Source organism: Salvelinus fontinalis, unplaced genomic scaffold, assembly GCF_029448725.1.
Source record: "Salvelinus fontinalis isolate EN_2023a unplaced genomic scaffold, ASM2944872v1 scaffold_0144, whole genome shotgun sequence".
Taxonomy (NCBI): domain Eukaryota; kingdom Metazoa; phylum Chordata; class Actinopteri; order Salmoniformes; family Salmonidae; genus Salvelinus; species Salvelinus fontinalis.
Window position 1 is genome coordinate 236,149 of NW_026600353.1, and position 15,153 is coordinate 251,301.

Below are 15,153 nucleotides of genomic sequence, written 5' to 3' on the forward strand. Positions count from 1 at the left end.
CACATTTCCAGATATCATCAACAGTAATACAATCAAGGCACCACATAGTACAGGGAGAGCTCTGCAGTGCTGATTTATAACATTTGAATGTGCATCAGATGGCAACAAGATCATATTGTACAGAAATTTCATCAGGTAACATGAATACAAAGCCGGTGAGAGGTGATTAGAATAGGATGAGAGGCCAAAAGTCTGTGTAACCAATAGAGAGTCAGAGTCCTGAGTGTGGGAACAAACAGCCTGTCCCACAGTTGGTTAAAGAAAGTTTGTAGTCAACAAAGTATGCAGGAGTCACGAGGCAAATAGCAAATTGCACAATAAAAAAAATATATAAATAACGACTTGGGGCAGATTCAAAGAAAGTTGAAAAGGATTTATTGTTTTGTTGAATAGTCATGACTGGTTCGAACCATCCGTCGTGTTTTATTGCAACTTAAAGCAAACCTAAGATCAGTTTAAAGATCCACCGGCGTCATTGACGTAGGGGTTTAGCTGGACGTTACTGACTGGTCTTGGAACTGTGACAACGGGCAGCCTCTCCCTACATGGCACGATGGGATTTGCAGTGATTTTGCCAACACAGCCACCAGATATGTACACAGTCTTGGACCCTTAACCTTAAAAAAAAAAAAATGGACCATCGTATTTGTTGATTGAATCAGACTTCATTAATATAATGAGTAATCCAGGAATGTCAAGTTCATTGAGAAAACTTGAGAAAATAGCAACTCTACAGAGTGCGGCTAAATTACTTCAGGACACGGTCTGCAGAGCTTCTCCTCGCCAGGCTATAACAATATGTGGTTAGCTGATAGGTGAAATACCTATCCAGGCATTGTAAGAGCTGATAGGTGAAATACCTATCCAGGCATTGTAAGAGCTGATAGGTGAAATACCTATCCAGGCATTGTAAGAGCTGATAGGTGAAATACCTATCCAGGCATTGTAAGAGCTGATAGGTGAAATACCTATCCAGGCATTGTAAGAGCTGATAGGTGAAATACCTATCCAGGCATTGTAAGAGCTGATAGGTGAAATACCTATCCAGGCATTTTAAGAGCTGTCAGTAGTCAGCAACGTCTAAGCATAGGAACACACTCCTATTGCATGTTTCAGCCGTTATAGATCACCGATGTCATGACCTCATCTGGAACACATTGCCCCTCCCCTCCCAACAGAGTTCCCAGTTATCTGGAAAGCACCATGTTGATCCGTTTGTACATGTTCAGGTATGTTTACACACGATTTCCGACACCACTGGCCCGATTTTGACAAAACTTGGGTGAATGATGCGTCCTGCCATTTAGAGATCACACTGATTGACCAGACGGTGGCGCTATAACAAGAGATTGAAAATGCAAACTTTGAAAGATCGCGCCCTTCACCCCGTTTGACCTAAAGTCATGAAATGCAGGATATAGATCCTTCTACTCACAAGGAACATATTTGCGGGCCTCCCGGGTGGTGCAGTGGTCTAGCTAGCTGTGCCACCAGAGATTCTGGGTTCGAGCCCAGGCTCTGCCGCAGCCGGCCGTGACCGGGAGGCCCATGGGGCGATGCACAATTGGCTCAGCGTCGTCCGGGTTAGGGAGGGTTTGGCCGATGCACTGCGATGCAGTCTCATCGCGCACTAGCGACTCCTGTGGCGGGCCGGGCGCAGTGCACGCTGACCAGGTCGCCAGGTGTACTGTGTTTCCTCCAACACATTGGTGCGGCTTCCAGGTTGGATGTGCGTTGTGTCAAGAAGCAGTGCGGCTAGGTTGAGTTGTGTTTTGGAGGACGCATGGCTCTCGATCTTCGCCTCTCCCAAGTCCGTATGGGAGTTGCAGCAATGAGACAAGACTGTAACGACTACCAATTGGATACCACAAAATTGGGGAGAAAAGGGGGTAAAAAAAAAGGAACACATGTGCCTCAGAGAACCATAAGGACCGCCATGATGGATTTTCTGCCACTTTGAATTGAGTGAAAAACCCTTAAAACGTTACTCCTCTGCAACCGAATGACTGAATCTGCAGGAAACTTGATAATGGTGTCCCTCTATGGACAAAATTCTCGTAAGGCAATATATTCTAGTCTAGTAATTTAAAACATGGTCACTTTAAAACAAAACATGGCCACTTTAAAACAAAACATAGCCACCAATAAACATTCCCGGTGGACATGGTCAGGCACAAACGCATATTAAAATCACTTACGGATATTCGTATTGTAACAAAATACTAACCAATATTACTTGAGGGGGGACTGTGTCGTACATATCCAGCAGCACTTCGTCCTCTGCCGCCTCCATGCAATGTACACTGTATATGGAATACAAAGTGGGCTATTTTACCCAGAGTCTACAGAGGGATTCTGTGATGTTTGCCCAGAGTCGACAGAGGGATCCTGTGATGTTTACCCAGAGTCGACAGAGGGATCCTGTGATGTTTGCCCAGAGTCGACAGAGGGATCCTGAGAACTGATGCCTGAGAGGATGGAGGTGTGGAGGTGATTCAGTCCTCTGTCTGAAAGACTTCTCTCTCCACCTGTGTGGATTTTCTCTCCGCCTGTGCGGGTTCTCTCTCCGCCTGTGCGGGTTCTCTCTCCGCCTGGGCGGGTTCTCTCTCCGCCTGGGCGGGTTCTCTCTCCGCCTGGGCGGGTTCTCTCTCTGCCTGTGTGGGTTTTCTGATGACTCTTCAGGTTTCCTGACTGAGCAAATCTCTTCCCACATATGTCACATTTATAACGTTTCTCTCCAGTGTGTGTTCTCTTGTGTACAGTCAGCAGTCCTGACTGAGCGAATCTCTTCCTGCATAGATCACAGCTGTAGGGTTTCTCTCCAGTGTGCACTCGTTGGTGCATTTTCAATTCTACTGGCTGAATAAAGCTCTTCCCACATTGATCGCAGCGGTAGGGTTTCTCTCCTGTGTGCCTACGCATGTGTACATTCAGGGATCCCATGTGTGTGAAGCTCTTCCCACATCGATCGCACAGGAAAAGAGAGTTCTGTCTGGGGTGTACAAGCTGGTGGGTTCTCAACTCTCCTTTGGAAATGTATCTCTTCTCACACTGTTCACAACTGTAAGGTTTCTCTCCGGTGTGTATATGCTTGTGTTTAGTCAGGAATCCCGATGAAGCAAAGCTCTTCCCACATTGATCACAGACATATGGTTTCTCGCCTGTGTGTATACGCTTGTGTATATTCAGGTTTCCCAAACTAGAAAAACTCTTTCCACACTGATCACAGACATATTGTTTCTCGCCTGTGTGTATACGCTTGTGTATATTCAGGTCTCCAGAACTAGCAAAACTCTTCCAACATTGATCACAGACATGAATACCCTCCCACATGTGTTTTCTCTGGTGGTGTCTTGCTAGGTCTTCTGAATGAGCAAAACTCCACTCACAGTGCTTACAGCTGTATATAGCACAGCTACGAGGTTTCTCTCCAGTGTGTGTTGGCTTATGTAAAGTCAGTGTTCCTGAGTTAGTAAATCTCTTCCCACACTGATCACAGACATATGGTTTCTCTCCTGTGTGTGTTAGCTTGTGTTCAGTCAGGGAATAAGCTCTCGCAAAACTCTTCCCACATTGATCACAGCGATAAGGTTTCTCTCCTGTGTGTGTTTGCTGGTGCCGTTTCAACTTCACTGATGTAGGGAAGCTCTTCTCACAGTCTGAGCAGTGGAACGTCACGCCAGTGTGTGTTCGCTTGTGTTCAGTCAGGGAACAAGCTTGAGTAAAACTCTTCCCACATTGATCGCAGCTATAAGGTTTCTCTCCAGTGTGTGTTCGCTTGTGTATAGTCAATTGTCCTGATGTACGGAAACGCTTTCCACATATAGGACAGCCATATGGTTTCTCTCCTGTGTGTGTTCTCTTGTGTCTAGTCAGTGTTCCTGACATACGGAAACTCTTTCCACATATAAGACAGACATATGGTCTCTCTCCTGTGTGTACTCTTTGGTGCCGTCGTAGGTTTCCTGATTGAGTGAAACTCTTCTCACATACATGACAGCTATAAGGTCGCTGGATCACTTTCAACCCTGGAGCCTTCCCAGATGATAAGTTCTTCCCACTGAGCGAGCGATAGTTAGGGTTGTCCCCTGTGAAACAAAGACATGAAGTTAAGGTTCCTCACATGTACCAAAGTATTTCACAATGAACTAGTGTTGAAGTATCTTCCCCATCCAACACAGATGAGCTGCTATACAACACTGAATAGTTACGTTTAGCAAATATGGCTCAATAAATAAATATTGATCCATCAATGAACTGTTACAGAAGCAGATTGTAGTCTAATACACACCATTGTTCCTACTTGATGACGTCGAATCTGAATCTCCATATCCCTTCTCTTCTCCTCCTACTCTCGTAGTTCCACTCAGCTCCAGTGTTTTCCTGCAGTCAACCAGCCGCACAGACACCCTCTTCAAACCCAGTAGTAATGTGCTAGCGGGAGAGGCAGGACCTGGGGACTCGGGGAGAGGGGAGGCGGGTGGGAGAGACGTGTCCTGAAAACCACAAAAAAGAGAGCCAGTATAAAATCAGGAAGGAAACACTCTCCTACTGGTCCAGAAATTTAGAATCCTCAAAAGTCTCAGCAGTATTTCCGTGATCCTTCTCATTCTCTGGACCTCCAAATATAAAATGCATTAAGGAGACTACCTGAGCTTCCTCCTTTGACTTTATCCTCCAATGAATTTATAACAGGAGGTCCAGAGAACGAGAGGAATCAAGGAAATACTGCTGAGACTTTCTGGGAAATACTCACACCCCTCTGCCACTGCTCTGGGGTGTGGTTCTCTGGAGCTGCCTCCAGCCCGTTGCTAAGAAACCAATCCTTGTTTTCCATGTCCCATTCTTCATCGCAGTCTGTAGCATCATCATCAGACTGGCTGTGACTCATGGGTGACACAGTAGATTCTTCCTGTATCTTTCTGATGTCATCTTTCAGTCGGAGTAACCAAGACATTCCCTGCTCCTCCGATTTGACCGAATCTGCATTTTCCCACATTTCCTCCAAGATTTTACGGCGCAACGAGCGATGGTTCTTTCCTGTAACTTGGGAGCCATCTATTCCACAGCGTTCACACAGGTAAAGTAAATTGTCCTTGGTTAGACAGTTTAAAGTCTGTTCGATTTCATCCAACAATGTTTCCCTCTCTCCACTCATGTTGTCCTGCTGTTGGGAACAACAACAATGCAGTCAATGGCAAGATAGCAGGAAGCCCATACACTTTAGATGACCTGTAGAAGAAGAAGACAGCAGGAAGTCCATACACTGTAAATGACCTGTAGTAGAAGAAGAAAGCAGGAAGTCCATACACTTTAGATGACCTGTAGTAGAAGAAGACAGCAGGAAGTCCATACACCTGTAATAGAAGAATGATACATTACAACACAGTATTGACAGTGTAATATGATTATTTACCAGTGTTCTCCTCATCAGCTAATTCAACTACTTCTAATCAGCGAGAAAGAATCTTTCAAATAAAAAAAACTACACTTCCTGTAGCAGTTGGTCACAGATCCATACGCTGTTTGTGCCTCCAGCTGAACTACACTTCCTCCCCAGCTAATTAACACAGGTGTTCAGAGCACGTTAGACAGCTAATTAACACAGGTGTTCAGAGCACGTTAGACAGCTAATTAACACAGGTGTTCAGAGAACGTTAGACAGCTAATTAACACAGGTGTTCAGAGCACGTTAGACAGCTGATTAACACAGGTGGCCACCTATGTCTTCAGTCAACAAGCGATGTAACACGAAGACACGGCCGTGTGGGAACCCTCAGTCAACAAGCGATGTAACACGAAGACACGGCCGTGTGGGAACCCTCAGTCAACAAGCGATGTAACACGAAGACACGGCCGTGTGGGAACCCTCAGTCAACAAGCGATGTAACACGAAGACACGGCCGTGTGGGAACCCTCAGTCAACAAGCGATGTAACACGAAGACACGGCCGTGTGGGAACCCTCAGTCAACAAGCGATGTAACACGAAGACACGGCCGTGTGGGAACCCTCAGTCAACAAGCGATGTAACCCGAAGACACGGCCGTGTGGGAACCCTCAGTCAACAAGCGATGTAACACGAAGACACGGCCGTGTGGGAACCCTCAGTCAACAAGCGATGTAACACGAAGACACGGCCGTGTGGGAACCCTCTGTCAACAAGCGATGTAACACGAAGACACGGCCGTGTGGGAACCCTCTGTCAACAAGCGATGTAACACGAAGACACGGCCGTGTGGGAACCCTCAGTCAACAAGCGATGTAACGCGAAGACACGGCCGTGTGGGAACCCTCAGTCAACAAGCGATGTAACACGAAGACACGGCCGTGTGGGAACCCTCAGTCAACAAGCGATGTAACACGAAGACACGGCCGTGTGGGAACCCTCAGTCAACAAGCGATGTAACACGAAGACACGGCCGTGTGGGAATCATAACCCTACAAAACAGTGTGTAACTCATTCAAACATTTTTTTTTTAAATAATTTCTTGCTGATATGAAAGACACAGTACGTTCCTTATGTTTCCAAATACGTACAGCAAGTAGTGTTCATGTTACCAGCAAGCGATGCGTGTTGATGTTTACAGCAAGCGATGCGTGTTAATGTTTACAGCAAGTGTCAGGCCTCTTAAACACTCCCCCAGTCAGAAGATCCTATTGAGGATAGTTTGTTATCAATAAAACATCACAATACGGTACAGAACGTTCCATTTGGCTGCTGTGGGGCAAGGGGACCCCCAGCTCCACTAAAACCCTTGACAACTACGTGCCGTTTTCAGGGGATTGTTAAATAAATGTTGGTTTTAATATCATCACCTCTTAAGCGCCTAGTCAGAACTACACATTTCGAATTATTCCACGTGTATCTCTGTCAGAGTTATACAGCAAGTAACTGCATGCTTTTCATGATCAGTAAAAATCAATGGATCATGTATTTTCAGATATGTGAGGGTAGGCAGATCCATTTGGCATGTAGCTAGCTAGCTAGCCAAGTAAACAACATGTGCCATTTGTATTGATGTCGTGAGGCTACCCTCAAGTATCTGAAATTACATGATCAATTGGTGTTTACTGCTGTTGCCCATCTCGATTGATAAAGCAAACGGACGGCCAAACCCTCCCCCTAACCCGGACGACCCTCCCCCTAACCCGGACGACCCTCCCCCTAACCCGGACGACCCTCCCCCTAACCCGGACGACCCTCCCCCTAACCCGGACGACCCTCCCCCTAACGATGCTGGGTCAATTGTGCGCTGCCTCATGGGTCTCTGGTATCGAACCAGGATCTATAGTGATGCAGCTAGCACTGCGATGCCTTCGACCCCTGCGCCACTCGGGAGGCCTAATGGCGCCCTTTTCTTGAGCGCAAAACAATTCACATTTCTTGCCCCCATTCATTTAACGCGGAGCACCAGCAGAAACAACAATTATCACAAGACCACTTCTGGTTACCCTCACCGATTCCACAGCACCCAACTCTGTTTGCACCCACCCTGAAACCACAAATGGATCAGCCAAAAGGCAAGAGTCCACTTCTTCCAAAAACTTCACTCCTACCATCACAGACTCATCGTTATCCTGACCCTCGGTGCCTCGGGCTCCGAGAACTTCACCACACCGACCACCTCTGATACTACGCCCTCATTCACTTCCATTTCTCCTCCGGTCTTCAGCTCACCCTGCTTACACTTTCTATCATTCTTCTTTAACAAACCATCGCCCTTTTCCCCACCATTTTTAACCAACTCAAGCTCACCCTCTTCCTCCTTCTCAAACCTCCTGCCTCTCTTTGCCCCTCCATTCCTCCTCCATATTCCAAGTATAAGTCTCCTTATGATAATACTGCACTTTTCCTGACACATCTTCAGTGTTTGACAATCAGCACAGATCGAAAACGATAACACTTCATGAGGAAACAAAATAGCAAAATGAAGCATTGCAATTGATTTATCGAATTTGATCGTCAAAATTCTAATGATCAGTCTTGAACCATAGAGTATGGAAAAGCATTGTCAATTGAGAATCATTTTTCTTTTTGTCACAATTCATGCTATCACAACAAGGAAATGAAATGGCAAACATGACAAATTATTTGTCATTTAAGCATTTACATTTTAAATGTATCAGTGTTGTACTGGATAGTACCATGGAACTTAAATATCAAACACAGTTTGCTATTTATTTTGTAAATTGGCAGACAATATGCATACTCAACCATGAAAATACCAATTTAGGAAATGCATACCCAGGTAGGAAAAGGAATTGCAAACATTATATTGATTTATCATTTGTCCATTTGCAATTCCAATTGAGTTTTGGCAGCTAAACGCTTCCATACACGCGCCCGACGTAAAGAACTGAACTCAGGCCGACTAATGACGCCATCAACATGGCCGCAACCTAATAATCTACAAAACTTCCTCCGGTATTATTTTTGGAGCAATTCATAACGTCGTTTAAAAGGTATCGACATGAAGAAAAAATAACGTTATGGTTCATTTGAGCTATTTATATTTTAAAACGGAGCAATATCAGACCAGCTAACGTTAAAGGTTTTACAAATATATACCTTAACCGACGACTAGTTGTGCATAAACTTCCGTGTCATACTCACAAACTGCCGGGTTTGTTTGAACCTCACAGAACTAGAATTTGTAACATTATCGTCATAATTAGACTGTAAACATTCCTCGTTCATGAAGGTACAAAAACATAAATCCGGCTAAAGCTGTTGTTGAACAAAAGCTAGCCAACTGACCAGATTCCTTGTAGAAAAGCCAACTACGTAGTTAGCAAGTCTCTGTCCCCCGTTTTCTTCCACGTGGAAAGGCAGGTAGGCTGTATCTCGTCAGTTTCGACTAATGGTCATTTTCTACGGCGCTGTATTGTTTTATATTGAGATGAATATCTTGCTTAAAAGCTACTAGCTCGACTCTTAACTGGCTACCATCTTTAATAGCAGGGCAGCAACTTCCGTTTTGTCTGGTTTTGTGGCGTTCAGTTACAGGCCAGAGCAATCGAGTATCGACAGAAGAGGAAGCGAGACATCCCATTCGCTGTTTGTTTTTTTGGGACTCTTGAACACGCCACTTCAATACAGCTACGACTTTACGCAGCAGGTTAGGATAATTAATGTAGCAGGTTATGAAAATGCTTTACTAACCTGCTACGAAGTCACTTAAATTGAAGTGGGGTGTTTTTAGGGAGTCCCGTTTTTTTCTGGTTCAATGAAAGTCCATGAATTAAGTAGATCAGAACTGATCATTTTCCCCCAATGGTTTTCAATGGTAAACAGAGCCTGAGTGAACTCGATCCACCATATTTTTTATAAGTAAACGTATTTTTCAGTGGGGTTTATTGAAAGTTGGTATCCAACGTTAATAGTGTATTATCACCACCGAGGGAGGGCCAGAGAACCTGCCAGCCTAATTTGTCTTAATTTTATCAAAATATTGTCGATTGTAAAAGTATATTATACTCAGTAAACACTTAACTCAATTTCTAATTCTCTCATTCTGAAAATTAACTACATACTTTAGAGGGAAAACATCAGTTCACATCACAGATAGTTAGTTCGTTAGCTAGTTAACATTTCACAGATTGCCAGGGTCCAGTAATCAACTAACGCGTTACATCTTGAGGAACGGCAAGGAGTCTATAACAGTTACTATAGCGGATTGGTTAGGTTACTAACGTTAGCTCATCTGATGTTGTAACGTTAGCTAGCTGTCTGACTTTATAAACCAGCTAATTTTCACACCATAAACTCAAATATTTGTTAAGTTTGCTAATGTTGCTCAACATTTCTCTGGCTAGCAAGATATTTAACAATGCTAACAATACTTGTTCCACCACTTTTCCCCACTGAGGTAAAGACAGTTTAAAGTTGGATAGTCGATGGATATTAGCGCTTTCAAACCTCAATAGCTTTCAAATCACTTGAGCCACAGACTCCAAATAAGCGTCACTATGTTGAAAAATTGCACACAACATTGCACAGGTCTTATTTTCACGATTTGAACATTAAATTGCGTTCCAAAACTAATAAACATGTGGAAATGTGAGCAGCATTTTGTATTCCTAGTTGAATTAGTTAGGGAGCGTAAACAAAGTACAAACTCTTTTTACATTTGAATTTCAATAGCTCATTGGTCATGTGACCTACTTGACTCAAACAAGGTTCAGAACTTCCACCGACTACCCTTCTATATTGCACACCCTTTAGTTTGTCCATTTTCATCTCACAAGATTTTAGATGAATTTTTCAACATTTAGAATTTCAATAGCTCCTTGGTCATGTGACCTAGTGACTTCAAACAAGGTTCAGAATGTCCACTCAGTGGGTCTACACATTGCGCACCCTTTAGTTTGTCCATTTTCATCTCACAAGATTTTACATACATTTTTCAACATTTAGAATTTCAATAGCTCCTTGGTCATGTGGAAGTCACTAGGTCACATGATCAAGGAGCTTTTGAAATGTTACATTTTGAAAAATTCTGGTAAAATCTGTTGAGATGAAAATGGACTAACTTAAGGATGTGCAATATAGAAGGGTAATCAGTGGACATACTGAACCTTGTTTGAAGTCATTAGGTCACATAACCAAGGAGCTATTGAAAATTTACATTTTGAAAAATTCTGGTAAAATCTGTGAGATGAAAATGGACAAACTAAAGGGTGTGCAATGTGCCCATTCAGTGGACATTCTGAATCTTGTTTGAGTTATTGAGCTCAAACAATTAGCTATTGAAATTCAAAAATGTAAATAAATTATTTAAAATAGTGCGAGATGTAAATCGACAAAAAATAAATGTGCAATGTGTGTCTATGCCTTCGAGTTAGCTAGAATCAGTTTTGAAAGTTTTAGGAGTTTTTAAAAACATTTTTTATATTTTATTTAACCAGGTAGGCAAGTTGAGAACATGTTCTCATTTACAATTGCGACCTGGCCAAGATAAAGCAAAGCAGTTTGACACATACAACAACACAGAGTTACACATGGAGTAAAACAAACATACAGTCAATAACGCAGTAGAACAATAAGTCTATATACAATGTGAGCAAATGAGGTGAGATAAGGGAGGTAAAGGCAAAAAAAGGCCATGGTTGGCGAAGTAAATACAATATAGCAAGTAAAACACTGGAATGGTAGAATTGCAGTGGAAGAATGTGCAAAGTAGAAATAGAAATAATGGGGTGCAAAGGAGCAAAATAAATAAATATATACAGTAGGGGAAGAGGTAGTTGTTCGGGCTAAATTATAGATGGGCTATGTACAGGTGCAACAATCTGTGAGCTGCTTGACAGCTGGTGCTTAAAGCTAGTGAGGGAGATAAGTGTTTCTTGTTTCAGAGATTTTTGTAGTTCGTTCCAGTCATTGGCAGCAGAGAACTGGAAGGAGAGGCGGCCAAAGAAGGAATTGGTTTTGGGGGTGACCAGAGAGATATACCTGCTGGAGCGCGTGCTACAGGTGGGTGCTGCTATGGTGACCAGTGAGCTGAGATAAGGGGGGACTTTACCTAGCAGGGTCTTGTAGATGACCTGGAGCCAGTGGGTTTGGCGACGAGTATGAAGCGAGGGCCAGCCAACGAGAGCGTACAGGTCGCAGTGGTGGGTAGTATATGGGGCTTTGGTGACAAAACGGATGGCACTGTGATAGATTGCATCCAATTTGTTGAGTAGGGTATTGGAGGCTATTTTGTAAATTACATTGGCGAAGTCGAGGATCGGTAAGATGGTCAGTTTTACGAGGGTATGTTTGGCAGCATGAGTGAAGGATGCTTTGTTGCGAAATAGGAAGCCAATTCTAGATTTATCTTTGGATTGGAGATGTTTGTAAACTCTCCTTCCAGACTCACATCAGTCTAACCAGACACCTAGGTATTTGTAGTTGTCCACATATTCTAAGTCAGAACCGTCCAGAGTAGTGATGCTGGAGCAGGAGCAGGCAGCGATCGGTTGAATAGCATGCATTTAGTTTTACTTGTATTTAACAGCAGTTGGAGGCCACGGAAGGAGAGTTGTATGGCATTGAAGCTCATCTGGATGGTTGTTAACAGTGTCCAAAGAAGGGCCAGAAGTATACAGAATGGTGTCGTCTGCGTAGAGGTTGATCAGAGACTCACCAGCAGCAAGAGCGACATCATTGATGTATACAGAGAAGAGAGTCGGCCCACGAATTGAACCCTGTGGCACCCCCATAGAGACTGCCAGAGGCCCGGACAACAGGCCCTCCGATTTGACACACTGAACTCTATCAGAGAAGTAGTTGGTGAACCAGGCGAGGCAACCATTTGAGAAACCAAGGCTATCGAGTCTGCCGATGAGGATGTGGTGGTTGACATAGTCGAAAGACTTGGCCAGGTCAACGAATACGGCTGCACAGTAATGTTTCTTATCGATGGCGGTTAAGATATCGTTTAGGACCTTGAGCGTGGCTGAGGTGCACCCGTGACCAGCTCTGAAACCAGACTGCATAGCGGAGAAGGTGCGGTGGGAATCGAAATGGTCGGTAATCTGTTTGTTGACTTGGCTTTCGAAGACCTTAGAAAGGCAGGGTAGGATAGATATAGGTCTGTAGCAGTTTGGGTCAAGAGTGTCCCCCCCTTTGAAGAGGGGGATGACCGCAGCTGCTTTCCAATCTCTGGGAATCTCAGACGACACGAAAGAGAGGTTGAACAGGCTAGTAATAGGGGTTGCAACAATTTCGGCAGATAGTTTTAGAAAGAAAGGGTCCAGATTGTCTAGCCCGGCTGATATGTGGGGGTCCAGATTTTGCAGCTCTTTCAGAACATCAGCTGACTGGATTTGGGAGAAGGAGAAATGGGGAAGGCTTGGGCGAGTTGCTGTGGGGGGTGCAGTGCTGTTGACTGGGGTAGGGGTGGCCAGGTGGTAAACATGGCCAGCCGTAGAAAAATGCTTCTTGAAATTCTCAATTATAGTGGATTTATTGGTGGTGACAGAGTTTCCTATCCTCAGTGCAGTGGGCAGCTGGGAGGAGGTGTTCTTATTCTCCAAGGACTTTACAGTGTCCCAGAACTTTTTTGAGTTTGTGTTGCAGGAAGCAAATTTCTGCTTGAAAAAGCTAGCCTTGGCTTTTCTAACTGCCTGTGTATATTGGTTTCTAACTTCCCTGAAAAGTGGCATATCACAGGGGCTGTTCGATGATAATACAGAACGCCATGGGATGTTTTTGTGTTGGTTAAGGGCAGTCAGGTCTGGAGAGAACCAAGGGCTATATCTGTTCCTGGTTCTACATTTCTTGAATGAGGCATTCTTATTTAAGATGGTGAGGAAGGCTTTTTTTAAATAACCTGGCATCCTCTACTGACGGGATGAGGTCAATATCCTTCCAGAATACCCGGGCCAGGTCGATTAGAAAGGCCTGGTCACTGAAGTATTTCAGGGAGCGTTTGACAGTGATGAGTGGAGGTCGTTTGACCGCTGACCCATTACGGATGCAGGCAATGAGGCAGTGATCGCTGAGATCTTGGTTGAAAACAGCAGAGGTGTATTTAGAGGGCAAGTTGGTTAGGATGATATCTATGATGGTGCCCGTGTTTACGGCTTTGGGGTAGTACCTGGTAGGTTCATTGATAATCTGTGTGAGATTGAGGGCATCAAGTTTAGATTGTAGGATGGCTGGGGTGTTAAGCATGTCCCAGTTTAGGTCACCTAGCAGCACGAGCTCTGAAGATAGATGGGGGGCAATCAGTTCACATATGGTGTCCAGAGCACAGCTGGGGGCAGAGGGTGGTCTATAGCAGGCGACAACGGTGAGAGACCTGTTTTTAGAGAGGTGGGTTATTAAAAGTAGAATTTCAAATTGTTTGGGTACAGACCTGGATAGTAGGACAGAACTCTGCAGGCTATCTCTGCAGTAGATTGCAACACCGCCCCCCCCTTTGGTCGTTCTTCTTGTCTGAAAATGTTGTAGTTGGGGATGGAGATTTCAGCGTTTTTGGTGGTCTTCCTAAGCCAGGATTCAGACACGGCTAGGACATCCGGGTTGGCAGAGTGTGCTAAAGCAGTGAATAAAACAAACTTAGGGAGGAGGCTTCTAATGTTAACATGCATGAAACCAAGGCTATTACGGTTACAGAAGTCATCAAAAGAGAGCGCCTGGGGAATAGGAGTGGAACTAGGCACTGCAGGGCCTGGATTCACCTCTACATCACCAGAGGAACAGAGGAGGAGTAGGATAAGGGTACGGCTAAAAGCTATGAGAATTGGTCGTCTAGAACAGAGAGTAAAAGGAGCAGGTTTCTGGGGGCGATAAAATAGCTTCAAGGTATAATGTACAGACAAAGGTATGGTAGGATGTGAATAGAGTGGAGGTAAACCTAGGCATTGAGTGATGATGAGAGAGATATTGTCTCCAGAGACATCATTGAAACCAGATGATGTCATCACATGTGTGGGTGGTAGAACTGAAAGGTTGGATAAGGTATAATGAGCAGGGCTAGAGGCTCTACAGTGAAATAAGACAATAAACACTAACCAGAACAGCAATAGACAAGGCATATTGACATTAAGGAGAGGCATGCTTAGTCGAGTGATCATAAGGGTCCAGTGAGTAGTGAGGTTGGTTGGGGTCACGGCGATTCATACAGCTAGCCGGGCCATGGGTAGCAAGCTGGCAGGTCTGTTTTTAGCCACCTCGTGCGTTTCCGTCGTTAGATTAGTGGGGTTCTGTGTGGTAGAGGGGACCAATCCAATTGGCAAAATAGATAGTTTTAGTGACCCAAGAAAATTGTCCGATAGACCTATTCAGAAAGCAGCCGATAAGACAGCTAACGATTAGCGGGCCGCAGATGGGCGTTCAGTTTACGTCGCGACGGTGGGGCCAGTTGGATAACTTCCTCGGGCAGATAACGTCGGTAGTCCAGTCGTGAAGGCCCGGTGGGGCTCCGTATCGGCAGTAAAACGGGTCCGGATATGTGATTGTAGCCCAGGAGTGGCTGATGGAACTCTTCAGCTGGCTAGCTACGGAATAATTGATGTTTGTTCCAGGACCGACGTAAGCCAATAGTCACTCGGATAGCAGCTAGCTAGCTGCAAGATCCAGGTGTAAATTGTCCAGAGCTTGCGGTAGAAATCCGGGGATATGGAGAGAAAATAGGTCTGGTATGCTCTGGTCTGAGTCGCGT

At 44.6% G+C, this 15,153-nt stretch overlaps 1 protein-coding gene across 3 annotated transcripts; it reads right to left on the minus strand.

Annotated features, from left to right (window-relative positions):
- Positions 1-352: 352 nt before the first annotated feature.
- On the minus strand, positions 353-8,974 carry LOC129843479 (zinc finger protein 345-like). Of its 3 annotated transcripts, none has more exons than XM_055912213.1 (4): positions 8,760-8,974; positions 4,757-5,167; positions 4,292-4,496; positions 353-4,088 (listed from the first exon to the last, which is right to left on the minus strand). In XM_055912213.1, the coding sequence occupies exons 2-4, from the start codon at positions 5,156-5,158 to the stop codon at positions 2,398-2,400; spliced, it is 2,298 nt and encodes a 765-aa protein (XP_055768188.1). In that variant the 5' UTR covers positions 5,159-5,167; positions 8,760-8,974; the 3' UTR covers positions 353-2,397. The 3 variants fall into 3 exon arrangements, with proteins under 3 accessions (XP_055768188.1, XP_055768187.1, XP_055768189.1); XM_055912212.1 differs by having other exon boundaries at positions 4,757-5,357; XM_055912214.1 differs by lacking the exon at positions 8,760-8,974 and having other exon boundaries at positions 4,759-4,852.
- Between the last annotated feature and the right edge of the window lie 6,179 nt (positions 8,975-15,153).

Bases quoted from the DNA above. Each gene is read 5' to 3' on its own strand.
- LOC129843479 (XM_055912213.1), bottom strand. From the start codon at position 5,158: ATGAGTGGAGAGAGGGAAACATTGTTGGATGAAATCGAACAGACTTTA. The intron at 4,497-4,756 runs GTGAGTATTTCC...TGTGGTTTTCAG, and splicing joins CAGAGCAGTGGCAGAGGGGT to GACACGTCTCTCCCACCCGC. The intron at 4,089-4,291 runs GTGTGTATTAGA...TTTGTTTCACAG, and splicing joins GTCATCAAGTAGGAACAATG to GGGACAACCCTAACTATCGC.